The sequence below is a fragment of the Betta splendens genome, chromosome 15, assembly GCF_900634795.4.
Source record: "Betta splendens chromosome 15, fBetSpl5.4, whole genome shotgun sequence".
Lineage (NCBI taxonomy): Eukaryota > Metazoa > Chordata > Actinopteri > Anabantiformes > Osphronemidae > Betta > Betta splendens.
In genome coordinates, this window is record NC_040895.2 from 3,305,205 (window position 1) to 3,320,184 (window position 14,980).

The 14,980-nt window shown below is 37.9% G+C and overlaps 2 protein-coding genes across 10 annotated transcripts in view; one reads left to right on the forward strand and one right to left on the reverse strand.

The window, feature by feature from the left end:
* Positions 1-14,744, reverse strand: part of vps8 (VPS8 subunit of CORVET complex) — an 82,339-nt gene extending 67,595 nt beyond the window's left edge. For 3 of the 8 annotated variants that reach the window (XR_008692670.1, XR_008692671.1, XR_008692672.1), the window contains exons 1-6: positions 14,584-14,744; positions 10,674-10,742; positions 8,223-8,371; positions 5,337-5,433; positions 5,153-5,185; positions 4,373-4,427 (exon numbers count right to left, since the gene is read on the reverse strand). Coding sequence is in view for 5 of the 8 variants with exons in the window: in XM_055502781.1 (XP_055358756.1) it covers positions 4,373-4,427; positions 5,153-5,185; positions 5,337-5,433; positions 8,223-8,371; positions 10,674-10,742; positions 14,584-14,655 (475 nt within the window). In the remaining 3 variants the exon portion in view is untranslated. The remainder of the gene's footprint in view (positions 1-4,372; positions 4,428-5,152; positions 5,186-5,336; positions 5,434-8,222; positions 8,372-10,673; positions 10,743-14,583) is intronic. The other 5 variants (XM_055502781.1, XM_029174963.3, XM_055502778.1 and 2 more) reach the window with 2 other exon arrangements.
* LOC114870417 (DELTA-sagatoxin-Srs1a-like) lies at positions 106-4,063 on the forward strand. 2 transcript variants are annotated; one of them, XM_029174973.3, is made up of 3 exons: positions 106-169; positions 2,745-2,835; positions 3,414-4,063. In XM_029174973.3, the coding sequence occupies exons 2-3, from the start codon at positions 2,768-2,770 to the stop codon at positions 3,838-3,840; spliced, it is 495 nt and encodes a 164-aa protein (XP_029030806.1). In that variant the 5' UTR covers positions 106-169; positions 2,745-2,767; the 3' UTR covers positions 3,841-4,063. The 2 variants fall into 2 exon arrangements, with proteins under 2 accessions (XP_029030806.1, XP_055358762.1); XM_055502787.1 differs by lacking the exon at positions 106-169 and adding an exon at positions 1,282-1,306.
* Positions 14,745-14,980: the final 236 nt, after the last annotated feature.

Genomic DNA, 14,980 nt, shown 5'->3' on the forward strand with positions numbered 1-14,980 from the left:
TCACTGTGACAAGGCGGTGGTGAGCAGAGAACTAATATCAGATAAATAGTTATTCAAAGCTATGATAGATAAGGTGGGAGGTAACTGGTGCCTACAAGTCTCACTCGAGTTTATAAAGCCACATTCTGCAGCCAGTTCACGCTAATTTGGCTCTGCAAATTTGAACAAGGTAGGTGCTGCTGCATGTACAGATTATAACTTTTTTTTGTTTAAATGCACATAAAAAAGTGTAGGTTGTTTAGTGAGGACTGATATATCTGATAGCATGTAGTTATTACAATTGGTGTTTGTCTATTATGATGCCACATTTGATCAGTTTATCTGTATTTTTATCTATATTTAGATCTTATGTTGTGTCTTTCCTTTCTGTCAAAAATACATCTATATTTTATTTTGGCTTTTTACTTTGTTTATTTGGTAATGTAGAGGTTTTGCAGTTGCTGAAGTTGCTGGAATAGCAGCTATTAACAATCATGGGCCTACAGTAAATAACACGCAAAGAGAACAAATACCTAATAAACAAACCTAAAAATAGGGAGAAAAAACAATACAACTAAATACAACTAAATAAATATTACAAAACTATGAACATACATGTGCAAATATTAGTGGCCTCTTACAGTATGTTTTTCATGTGGTGATAGGATTTTGTAGCATATATGCATCCATAAATACACAAATTATATTTTTCTGCATTCTACTACTTATTGGGAAAAAAAGCCAAATGGAGATTGGATGAACAATAAGCTGTGTCAAAGTGTGTGGCTTTGTTTCTACAGAATAATCTAATCATCTATTTGGCTGCAAAAATGAATGGTTAATGCTTTTGTATCACAAAAGCATAAATCATTCATGTATTCATTCATTCGTTGTATTAACACACACCTAAATGATCAAACAACCTACTATGACGTTTTTACACAAATAAAAAGGTGTAATAACCTTAGGACACGATTCAAGTAATATTCGAATAAGCAAAGATCCATCACATTGCAGTTCTCGGAACTGCCCGTTCACAACGGGACTATTTGTACTGTCACACTCAGGTGAGCTACAACAGTACTGTTTTCACACTCAGGTGAGCTACATCAGTACTGTTTTATTAAGAGACAATGGTTTAATAATAAGTGATCCACTGTAATGACAGTGAATGCTGGAAGCATTTTTTGAAATTGCGACTGTGGCCACAATTTCAAGTCTTCTAACATAAAACTTACACCAATTGATAATAGGTATTATGGTTTTGCAGTAAGAAGCCTGTTTAGCAGCGGTACAACTCTGCTTTCACAGAGCAGAATGAGCACAGGTAAATCTCCTGATGCTTGGTGTAGCAACTCTATGCATATTACTGATTAGTTCATTACACTGTTTGATTGTTAGTCATTAATCACACACTTTTTTAATCCTTTCAAAATAAAAGCACCAATCCAAATTTTTAGCTTTAATAGCACTATTTTTTCTTTTGAATGGGTAATCGTGACTGGTTAATGTGATTGTTTTACAGTTTAGCTATTAAGCACACATACCTCGTCCAAATCCTTTCAAAATAGCCCCATTCCAGATCTTTAGCTAAAAATAGCAATATTTCTGCTTTCAGCTGGTGTATTGTGACTAGATAATAAGACTATTTTAATGTTTAGAAATTACCTGTACAGAGGTCCTCAATATCTTTTCAAAATAAAAGCACCAATCCAAATTTTTTCGCTTTAATAGCATAATTTCTGTTTTTGAATGGTTAATTGTGAGACTTTACAGTTTAGCTATAAAGCACACACTAAACTCTCTAAATCCTTTTAAAATAAAAGCATCAAACCAAATTTTTAGCTTTAATAGAATAATTTCTGCTTTTGAATGGTTAATTTTTAATGAGTCTATTTTACAATAAAGTAATTACTTGCCTATTATGACTAGTTAATCAGACAATTTGACAGTTTAACAATTACCTACACAAGCGTCCTGTAAATCATTTCAAAATTAGAGCACTAAACCTTTAGTGCTACTAACTAAGCTCTAAACTTGCTTGATTTCTGTTTTTGACTGCTTTTTGTTATTTAGGACTACTTAATGAGCGCTTTTTCCAGTTTAGCAATTTAGGACACACACTACATCAAATTCCTTTAAAAAAAAGGACCAATCTAACTCTTTAGCCTAAATATCACTTTTCTGCATTTGACTAGTTAATTATGAGGAGTTAATAAAACTATTTTACAGCTTCAACTTTTCTTATTTTAAATTCAACTACGTGTTCTGCAGTACATTTTAGCTGTATTCAATATTTCCAAAATGTTGAGCTACCCATTGCTCTTGCAATCAAAACTATGTAATTACAATATTTAGCCCTTTTGATAAATTTGGCTATATTTCAACAAATTAAGCAAACCTTTACACACTTCCTTGTTTTTCAGAAGTTTAAACAATTCCTAATTATCTTCAGACACGTTCATCTATGCTTTACATGCCTGAGCTATTTTCATCTGTTTTCAATGTTTCAGCTACTTTCAGCAATTCTTCAGGAATACATTCACCATGGAAGCATTCACTGTGCATTTTCGTATGGAAATGCTTTATCTAGTTTATATATGTTTTTCTCTATTATTTTATTTTTATCCAAACCCTAGTCAAAAAGTTCTTATTCTAACTGTCCTGCCAAACAATACTAAACATCAGTGAGCTTAGTGTATATCATGTGCCTAACAATCCTTCAAAGATAAGTTCACTTAATTGATTCTGTCTTCATTTTACAGCCGGCGATCTACACCTCATCACAATGCCTCACCGCAATTGTTCTGTTGAGATTAATAACAATTCTGGTTGTTTGACTCTGGCCAACCCAAGGTTATACATTTGTATTTACCTTTTAATTAGGGTAGCAATGCTAATTATTTACACTTACATTATAAAATATGACATAATATGTTATCGTGTAACAGTGGTGTGTTTATATTCAATACCTGTATAATGTGATTGGGCTTGTTTGGTCCTGCATGTAAACCAACTTCTATAAAGACATTTTCATGTTTTAAAGACAGCACAGATCTCTGACCTCCTGGCCACCTGACCATATCTGAATGTATCATCAGCGAACCTAAGTATAAGATTCTTATAGCTGAATGTAATAAAGTCAGACAACTTATAACAACTGCTATAACTAATATAAACCTTTATTCTGGAGGTATGTAATTTAGTGGCATAAACCTACCTGATTTTTTTTACATATAATATATGTTTGAACATATTTGCATTATGTAAAAAAAAACATTCATTTGAAATCCTATTTTTCATATTTGTAATCTGTAATAATAATAATAATAATAATGTGTTTTATTAGGGGTAAGAATAATTTTTTTAATGTGTCTGATTAGGAGTAAACATTACTTTACGACTTAATTGACACATCATGTCTCTGTATTCAGGGTGTTCACTGAGAGCGGACACTGTGAAATTCCACTGCCACCAATGTTGGGTCCCGGCTCCACTGCCACTGCACTGTTTAACAAGACCACCGGTGCTGCCACTGGAGCCGTTGGTCTCTTCACATATGACCTATTCAACGCCGCCTTAAGTGACTACAGCCACATCATGGCCATCATGTACTCTGTCCCCTATGACAGAACCCTTTACTCCAACTGGTTAGCTATAGGGATCTTTGCCAGAGGAAACAACTGCAACTACAACCTATACAACCTTATGTATAGTGGCTCTGAAAACAATTTTGTGAGAGCACAGGCTGATGGTTCCAGCATTTCATATGAGGGTGATTTTGCTATTATCACTGCCTGCATGTCTGACTCCGGTGAGGCTGTCCTGCGGGTGAATGTGAAGGATAGTGGCATGTATTGAGCAGGATCACACCGCTGCTTTATTGGCAATGGATTAAAGTTGCACTTATTAAATGACCCCCTAAAGACAAATAAAAGAAATCAGACTTCTATTATCCAGCTTATAAAACCAAACGATTAGAACTACTTACACTACGACAAGAAACTGAAAAGGTGTTACCATGGCAATGTAAAATTTACATCTGCATGTGCATTGGGTTAAATAAAGTCTTTAGTCAGTGTAATGACTTTACAAAGCATCATATCTGGTTACACAAATTCTCACTTATATACCATATTATTACGTCCAACATGAATGAACAGGCTAAAATGTAGGGAGGCTTTAATCTTGTGTTGTTTTTTTCCATTTTATTTCATAGACTTTTTTATTTGTATTTTGATTTGTATTGAACAGTATCTGGTAAGGATGTCTGATTCCTCCAATCAAGCGGTGTTTATTTATTTTAGGCAGTATGGGAAATGAGCAGTGCACATGTCTGGATATCTCCATATCCAACAGTACAATCAAAATACACATCAGAATAAGGACTCACCAAAGACCAAAGCCAGACCATGAGAAGTTCCAACAGCAATCACACCTGACATTGTCTAAATACAGAAAAGAAATACTGCTTAGATCTGATCAGAAAAAGCAATATAAAGCAAACATCATGAGAACTATAACACAACAAGCACAGACAGTGCACCAGGTACCAGCAGACATGCATTTTTATCTGATTTTACTACTTTTACTGATAGGTAGAAATATACAGTATGTCATATAGATATAAAGTATAAACTATTGTATAAACTATAGACTATTTGAGGTAGGCCAGGTTTGTCTATTGGGGAAGATTCTGTGTCATTTGGATTAGGTTGGCTGAAAGTTAAGTCATGTCAACTAGAGTCCATTTTTTACTAGAAATGTCCAGTTAACATGACGTAACTTTCAGACATATGTCTGTAAATGGTGCCAATGAAAGCTGGGAAAAAGGAACAACTATGATGATTAAGACATATTTGAAAACAGTACGCAAACACTGCCAACTGGTTCTGCAGCATTGAGTCTTGTTCTGCTTTACCTTTCTCAACTACACATCCACACCACTGTTATTTGGCGGTTCCTACTGTATGATACCACTTTTTGATATAAGGAAAGGCAGGCTTTGTCATCCCCAGTTTTATGATCATCATCAAGCATTTTAAAACAACAGGTTATTCCATTTCTTTAGATCAAAGTCAATTACATAATGTGACATCACCAGATTTAGTGTTAGTAAATCATAGTACTGTCTGTGTTTAGCTGAACTGCCGTTTCATAAATCAATACTTACTATAGCAGTTGGCAGCCCGGCATCTACTTTATCCTGAGCAAAACAAACATCAGATAGAATGAAAAACAAAAATAACATCTTGATAGCTTAAACACATTTAAAACATATTTACATCGCATTATTTATGGGATGGTGTGTGTTTTTTATTTCATAAACATTATTATTTATTGTAGGTGTATCTTACAGCAGCAGAGACTATCTGTGCAGAGATGCCCTTCAGCAGGTTGTGTCGAAGGACAGACCCATGAACTGTTGTGTTCAGATCCATTGTTCTTCGCTTTCTTTACACAGACAGAGAGATGACATTTAGTTAACAGGGGTGGTGTCTGCATTACCCACTTATTTCGAAATTAGCAAGTTAGCATTTGTTGTTTGTTTCTGAGACTTTGTTTTGTGTGGGTCTCCACTCTTCTTTTAAAGCATTGTTTTTAGGTCTTTGGGTTTTTTAAATGAAACCAATTTTCAATGGGAGTTGACCTAAACGATGGCGGGTGGTATTTAAGAATTAAGGGACACTCAGACTCCTCTATATTTTCTTTGCAGAGAAATTATCATTTATTCCTCTGCAAAAGTCCCCTGAGACATCTCAGAGGATTGATTCCCATGTGCTCACATACTACAACTAGTGCTTCCTGTTTTTTTCTGTACCTGCACCAGCAATGATCGAGCTAAGAGGGGGGTGGAGCTAAACGATAGGTAGGTCCAGTAACTGCAGCTCAGGTGATTCATTAGAGCGCAAGGCATTCTGTGTGTTTTAGGATATGACTATTTAAAGCAACAACACATATTACTTCCATTGTCCCTGTTTTCTCTAGACACAGACCATCAATGATAAATGTTTTTGCACATTTTTTCTGATAAAATTTAAAATATTTATAACACAATTTGATTTTCAGCGGTGAAGTATAGCTTTAGGTATACTTTTGAGCATTTACTAGAGTGAGATATAAGACGATTGCATACTGATGAGGGTGTATGAAGATGGAAATTACAATTTGTACAGTCAAGCCCGAAATTGCTCATACCCCTGTCAAAAATTCTGATTTTAAGTTACTTTTATTCAACCAGCTGGATATGGTTAAGACTAGTAGCAAGAGCATACTTAAGAGTCTCAACGGTAACGCACAATAATAACTATGGGCGCATACAACACACAAGCCTCAACAGCTTTCAGTTGGATCTGCACAGTGTAAACACCTCAGCCGTGTTTGTCGGCATGAAGCTGGGAAAAAGCCACAAATTAGCTGCACAGTTGTTTAAGCCTGATACAAAGCTCGAGAAAAAGGAGGCAGCTTATAGTTCGAAAAATACAGTACCAATAGTTATTTGGACATAAGACAAAAAGGACCCTAGGACTATTCTTGATCCATATGAATCTAAGGAGTTATGTCTTTTTTTATTATCCAGCATGTGGTGTCAGGGAGATATTTTGAAATACATCAATTTAGGTAGTGTATAGTATATATTTAAAATATATCTTTCCTATTTGAGATATAGATACTGTATTTGCATTTGTCTTTTGTATATAGATAATCATAGTTTGTAATTAATTAATAATACAGTCATGGCCAAAGATTTACATTACATAAATATTGGAAATTAGAAAAGTTGTTGCTTAAGTTTTTATAATAGTAATTTGCATATACTCCAGAATGTTATGAAGAGTGATCAGATTAATTTCATAGTCCTTTATTGGATATACACGTTGAGGTTTTGGGTCCATGGCCTGGAAACTCCCCAAATCTTAATCCCATTGAGAACGTGTGGTCAGTCCTCAAGAGGCGAGTGGACAAACAAAAACCCACTAGTTCTGACAAACTTCAAGAAGTGATTATGAAAGAATGGGTTGCTATCAGTCAGAATTTGGCCCAGACGTTGATTAAGAGCATGCCTAGTCGAAATGCAGAGGTCCTGAAAAAAAAGGGCCAAGACTGCAAATACTGACTCTTTGCATAAATGTCATGTAATTGTCGATAAAAGACTTTGACATAAGACATATGAAGTGCTTGTAATTATATTTCAGTACATCACAGAAACAACTGAAACAAAGATCTGAAAGCAGTTTAGCAACAAAGTAGTATTTGTGTCATTCTCAAAACTTTTGGCCACGACTGTATATTAACAAAGGTTGGTGTACAGATGTCACAATGTTGAAGAGGTTCTGCAGTCCTCAAATGAAGTGCTTCTTTGTCAACTGTCGTCCCTTTTATTTACCATGGGAGTTTGCCTTGTCCGTTCTGGTCAGTGTTTACATCCTGCTACATCACTGCTGCTATTCTTTATTTCCTTTATGCATATATATGATGAGTATATAACTGTAATTGATATGTAAATAATTACTGTTCGGTATGAAGGTATGAAAAGATGGAGTCAGGCCGGATGCAATTCCTTGTTTGTCTTGTGCAAACCTGGCAAAAACGATTCTGTTTTCATCTATTTAGCCTTGTGTTTACATTACGCATAATTATTGGCATATTTGTGTTTCCATTACATTCAGAGATTCTACTAAAAACGCTGATTTGATTTTGACGCTGATTTCTCAGTGTCGGCATGGAGGTTATAATTGTTTTAAGAACAGAAAAAGCTAAAAGGGATATTTTATGGTTTCTGTTAACTACATTGTTATGGCCCAATTTTTCCATTCGGAACTGCTGTTTCTAGTGGCTAAATTCCTGAAATAAACAGAAGTGGCGATAGGAGCGAAACTTGGTAACATAGAAAAGGGTTAAGCTATTACCTCATTTGTTACTACTTTGCTATGTAATTGATGTCAATTTACTTCAGTTAACGGTGGTATTTCCAAAGCTATGACATCAGCACGTCTGCGTCAAATGAGACAAGAGCAATGCCTTTGTCTTCTTGATTTTGTACCATATACCATAGATATAGGCACAGGAGTGTTCCATGACTATAGAGATAGAATTAAGGTGATTCGTTGATTAGGGAGAGTTTCTGCTGTTATTAAAAGTCTATTCAAGAATAACTTTCGTAGGTTTTATATGTATTCATGTAGATAATGTATAATATAAATATTCTGTAGGTTGTATATGAAAAGATTAAAGCTGGTTACATCTTTGTGTGTTCATGCCGTTTAAGGTGTGCTGGGTCTCCGCTATCAGAGCTGGCCAAAGAGGACGTATCACATGAGTGGGCATCAATGTTGTCTGTGTTTAGTATGCAGGTGTCCTCCAGAAGAAATGGTTCCTCTTCATCCTCCAGCTGCAGACACACAGGACAGCAGATATGTCAGATATGACGATAATATCAGTTTAGCAAGTTTAGTTTTGATTGCATTTTATAACATATATATATATATATATATATATATATATATATATATATATATACATACACACACACACACACACACACACACACACACACACACACACACACACACACACACACACACACACACACACATACATACATATATATATATATATATATACACACACACACACACACACACACACACACACACACACACATATATATGTATATATATATATATATATACACACAAGAAAGCCTATGACTCAATGCCACACACATGGATCACTGAATGCTTGGAGCTGTACAACATCAACAGAACTCTAAGGGCCTTCATTGCAAACTCAATGAGGTTGTGGAAAACCACACTTGAAGCCAATGGGAAGCCACTTGCCAAAGTATCCATCAAATGTGGCATATACCAAGGAGATGCACTGTCCCCACTGCTGTTCTGCATAGGTCTGAACCCCCTCAGCCAAATAATAAACAAGACTGGCTATGGATACTGGCTATGGATACCGACTCCGGAACGGGGCCACCATAAGTCACCTCCTCTACATGGATGACATCAAGCTGTACGCCAAGAGTGAGCGAGACATCGACTCACTGATCCACACCACCAGGATCTATAGCTCGGACATCGGGATGTCATTCGGGCTCGAGAAATGTGGGAGGATGGTGACAAAGAGAGGCAAGGTAATCCACACAGAAGGGGTCTCAATCCCAGAAGGAACAATAGCAGACATTGAGGACAGTTACAAGTACCTTGGAATACCACAGGCAAACGGCAACCTTGAACAGGCAACAAGGAATGCGGCAACAGCCAAATACCTCCAACGAGTAAGGCAAGTCCTAAGAAGCCAGCTCATGGGCAAGAACAAATCCCAGGCAATAAACAGCTACGCCCTGCCAGTGATCAGATACCCTGCGGGAATAATAAGGTGGCCAAAGGAAGAGATACAGACCACAGATGTTAAAACACGAAAGCTCCTCACCATGCATGGAGGGTTCCACCCCAAATCCAGCACCCTGAGACTGTACGCTAGCCGCAAGGAAGGAGGCCGAGGACTAGTGAGCGTGAGAGCCACTATCCAGGATGAAACATCCAAGATCCATAAGTACATCAAGGAGAAGGCCCCGACAGATGACGTGCTGAGTGAATGTCTCAGGCAGTGGAGAACAGAGGATGAGATGCTGGAAGAGGGACCATCATGGGAGGACAAGCCCTTACACGGGATGTACCACCGGAACATAACTGAAGTGGCTGATCTCAACAAATCCTACCAATGGCTTGAAAGGGCTAGGCTGAAGGACAGCACAGAGGCACTCATCCTGGCCGCACAGGAGCAGGCCCTGAGCACCAGAGCCATAGAGGCCCAGATCTACCACACCAGACAAGACCCAAGGTGTAGACTGTGCAAAGAGGCCCCTGAGACGGTCCAGCACATAACTGCAGGGTGTAAGATGCTGGCAGGGAAAGCATACATGGAACGCCATAACCAAGTGGCTGGCATAGTATACAGGAACATCTGTGCAGAGTATGGACTGGAAACCCCAAGGTCAAAGTGGGAAACACCTCCCAAGGTGGTAGAGAACGAGCGAGCCAAGATCCTGTGGGACTTCCAGATACAGACAGACAGAATGGTAATGGCGAACCAACCAGACATTGTGGTGGTGGACAAAGAACAGAGGAAAGCCGTAGTGGTGGATGTGGCAATACCAAGCGATGGCAACATCAGGAAAAAATAACATGAGAAACTAGAGAAATACCAAGGGCTCAGAGGAGAACTGGAGAACGCTTGGAAGGTGAAGGCCACAGTGGTGCCTGTGGTGATTGGAGCACTGGGGGCAGTAACCCCCAAATTGGAGGAATGGCTACAACAGATCCCTGGAATAACATCCAACATCTCAGTCCAGAAAAGTGCAGTCCTAGGAACAGCAAGGATACTGCGCAGAACCCACAAGCTTCCTGGCCTCTGGTAGAGGACCCGAGCTTGGAAAGTGGATGAGACCACCCGCGTGGGGTGATAAGGGGGATATACACACACACTGATTGTGGTGAAGATTAGATACAAGATCAAAAATTACACCAGTATAAATATTTATAGTATTAAAATATATAGTATTAAATATTAAAAATTTAAAAGAAACTATTTTTTTTTATTTTTTAAGGTTTATAAATGCCTTATAATGTTAATGCTAGTTAGAGTAACAAATTGTAAATGCCAAAACATCACAGATACTTGACCTTATTAAGGATACTCTCTAGTGTGGGAGGCGTGTCCACTTGAGGAATGTCAAACTCCTTATCATCAATCTGAGAACAGAATTAAAACACCAACAAAAGGTTAGAAACAGTATCAGATTCTCTATGTGTACTGTAATGGCAAAGTAATTAACTCCCTCTCATCTGTCAAACTGAACTGAATTACATCTAGATTCAGCACTAGTCCTACCTAACTGAATAACCCTCAAAATGTATACTCTTCCCCTGCTTCCCCTGAGCTCAGTAAACCTGTAAAGGTCTGGTATCCACTAGGTCTACAGTATCTACAGCACTATTTACACAGGCATTGTTATTTCTTAGCACTCTCACACATCAAAATAAGTATTAGAAGTCCTAGGACAGGGATGTCCAAAGTCCGGCCCGGGGGCCAATCATGGCCCGCGGTAAGATTTCATACGGCCCGCAACTTCGGTCTTATCATGTATTATTTATGGCCCACTAGCACTGTCTGACAGAATAAATAAATCACAAAACTTGAAAAATGTAATTCCTCCTTTCACCACCATGTGGCAGCACCACTTTAATTCTATCTGGCTCTGCATCCTTGCTGCAAACCCTTCTCAACTCATTGCTGCCATGGCGACTGCGAAAGATGGGAATTCGAGTATTTCTTTACTGAACATCGAGGCAATTGTGTTTGTCTTATTTGTTAAGAGACTGTTGTCTTGTTTAAAGAGTTTAACATAAAGAGACACTACCAAACCAAACATGCTAACACATACGACAAGCTAACCGGAGTGACCGCGCAGAAAAACTCCAAGCTGCTCTGGCATCACAACAGCGATTCTTCACGCGGGCCTGTGAGTCAAAGGAAAGTATCACCAAAGCAAGCTACGAAGAAGCCATGTTAATAGCTAAACATGGCAAACCTTTTTCTCAAGGTGCATTTATCAAAGACTGTGTCATGAAAATGGTGGAGAACGTTTGCCCCGAAAAGACGCAACAATTCATGAATGTTTGCCTGGCACGTAACACTCTGGCACGGAGAGTGGAGGACATATCATCAGATGTTAAGAGACAACTGGGGGACAAGGGAGTGGCTTTTGATTATTTCTCATTAGCCTGCGATGAAAGCACCGATGCATCAGACACTGCACAGCTGTTGATTTTTTAAGAGGAGTTGATGACAACATGAACGTAACCGAGGAGCTGCTTGACCTCCAAAACCTTAAAGGCCAGACCAGAGGAGCAGATTTATTCGTTTCGGTTTTCATTACTGATGGTGCGCCTGCCATGGCTGGTGAATAAAGTGGATTGTCCACACTGATCTGCAATAAAGTCCCCGAAGAAGGAGGTAACGCTATTAAACTTCACTGTATAATTCACCAGCAGGCTCTCTGCGCCAAACATCTCAAATTTGATCATGTTATGAAACTAGTGGTAAAGGCAATTAATTCTATTCGCTCTAAAGCTCTACACCACCGGCAGTTTCAGGAGTTCTTGCTTGACATTCAGGCTGAATAGGGAGAGGGTTTTTCTCTCTCAGAGAGGAAATCGGACGTTTTTTAGGTGAAAAGGGGCAACCGATGGAAGAACTGTCCGATCCTGTCTGGCTGGCAGATTTGGCTTTTATGGTTGACATAACGAAGCACCTGAATGTGCTGAATGTTAACCTGCAAGGACGGGATGCAGTGGTGAGCCAGCTGTACGCTCACATCAAGGCCTTTGGAACCAAGCTGCAACTTTTCCAAAGACACTTGTCCCAAACAGAGCCCTGCACCGCACACTTCCCAGCTTTGAAAGAGGTGATCAACAGCTTCCCGCAGGACAACATCATGAGTTACGCAACAACTATCGCATCTCTTTCTGTGGAATTTAACACACTCTTTTGGGATTTTGCGGCTATTGAAAAGGACATGTTGCTTTTCTCTTCTCCCTTCTCCGCGGACCCTGATGATGCTCCTCCACAGCTGCAGCTGGAGCTCATTTAGCTGCAGTGTGATGATGAGCGGCGCGGTAAACACCAGCAGCTTTCTCTGGATAAAGGCAGGTTTCCAGAAATAGGAACATTTGCAAAGAAAATGCTAAGCTTATTCGGCTCCACATATTTGTGTGAGCAGACATTCTCTGTCATGAATTTAAATAAGAACCGACTGAGGTCAAAACTAAGTGACTCCCACTTACGTGACATTTTACGCATCTCAACTACTTGGCCTACCTGGCCTCTTTACTGAAATCCAGATCTCAGTGTCACCCTTCTCATTAGTGTCAGCAAGTTATTGGTTTCTTGATTAATCTGAAATTGAATGTTTTGAATCTGTCACTATTAACAGTGAAAAGCCAAAAGCATACTTATGCACTTTTAAGTATTACTATGGCACTTTTTTCATTTTATTAAACATCTTGAATAAGATTTGGATATAACTGTTGTTGTTGTTGTGTACCTGTAAATGTGACAAACTATTACTCTGAAAGATCTTGTAAAAGATAAGAGCAAAATGTACTTGTTTTAAACTTTAATGATAAGAGACAACTTTCATTACATATAACTCCTGTTTAAAATGTTCATGAGGCAAAGATATTTATCAAACTCATGTAAATTTAAGGTATTTCATACAGTTCAGTGTTCAATGTTATCTGACTCCCCAGATATGAATTAAAGGCAGAGTTGTCGTTTAAGAGTTGTTCACGTCTGCCTGAGCGGCTTATATTTGGTTACACTGACATTTGAAAAATAAAGAGAATTGTGACGATGAAAATTGTTTTATAATTGTGTACATTTGCATGTAACTTTTTTTGGTTAAAAAACATCAGAAGGATCTACTGGCCCCCAGGCATCTTCACTTTATCAAATCTGGCCCTTTGTGCAAAAACTTTGGACACCCCTGTCCTAGGAGATCCAAAATTGTATTGGCAAGTCCAAAGAATAACAATAAAATTCAAAGTCATTACAGTATTACAGAGCAGTTGTGGCATGACATGTTTCATGAGGGTTATGGCTAAAGGGACCAATAAACCTCTCTAAGTTTTGGTACATTTTTGTAAAACAATTAAATACTTATCTCCTTTCAAATATGTAACTGAGAGCTTATATAAGCCACAATTTCTTGTGCAACTTCAATTAGTATTGAAATTGCTGTGTTGAGACGAAAGTTCAACTCAGCTTTTTATAGGTTTATAGACAATAACTACAGGACAACTGAGCAATGCATTATTCAAAATGTACACAGTACAATGGGCTAACATTATTTGTGGTACTAGTCTCTGAAGTGCTACTAATATACTATAATATAAATATAATTATACTATACTACAATACCCTATACTATATTTTACTACCAACAGAAAAAAACGTGATTTATTCAATGACAAAGCTTAAGTGTTAAAAGACAGTAGTGAATTATGACAAAATGCTACAAAGCAATTATATTGCGTACGGAGCTGTACGCGTGCAATATGTTAATTAATGTACAGTAGGGGGGGAGATTAGCAAAAGTGAGTATATATATATATATATATATATATATATATATATATATATATATATATATATATATATATATATATATATATATATATATATATATATATTGCTGCTCACAATAGTTTCAACGCTGTTACCATAAATATAACAAACACGCACATATACTATAGCTTCGGCTCACAGCGGGACTGCTCACCTAATCATAGGCCGTGGCTGTTTGTCTGTTTCGCTCACAAATATTCTTGCTAAGCAGCACACGCAGCTATGATCACTGGGAGCTGAATTCCTTGTGATTAGTCTTAAAATATTGGCCTCGAAGTAAATACTCGTGTATGTAAACATAATTTGGCGTAACCGTCCCAACTCCAGGAAGACAACTAACTGTAGCGGGAGAACTGAATGTATTCCTAATTTTCAGCCTATTAGAATAAGTAAATAGATTCTCACCGTGTCCACTTCCATCAGGCTAAGCTGGGAGGAAGCAGATACCAGGCTACGAACGTCGGGAGAGTCTGACATTTCTTTAAAAAAACATGGAACGAGAAGATTTCCTTTTGCTCTAGCTGTTTCTTCTTCTTTGTGTTTATCAGTGGGCGGTAAACAACGAGTTTGTGAATTGCCGCCGTCTAGTGGTAAGAAGTGTGGAGTACAACGTTTGCTCCTTTGCTCCTGTCTAACTTATCTTTGGCTCTTGACATGCACACTCTTTTCTCTGTCTTAAAATTTACTTTTTGTGTCTATAAAGCAGAGAAGTGACAGTACAATGTTGGTCCAAGTCCATTTCACACATTTTTTTGAATTAGTCAGGCTAAATTGCAAATTGGTTGTTTTTCAAGGATTAGTG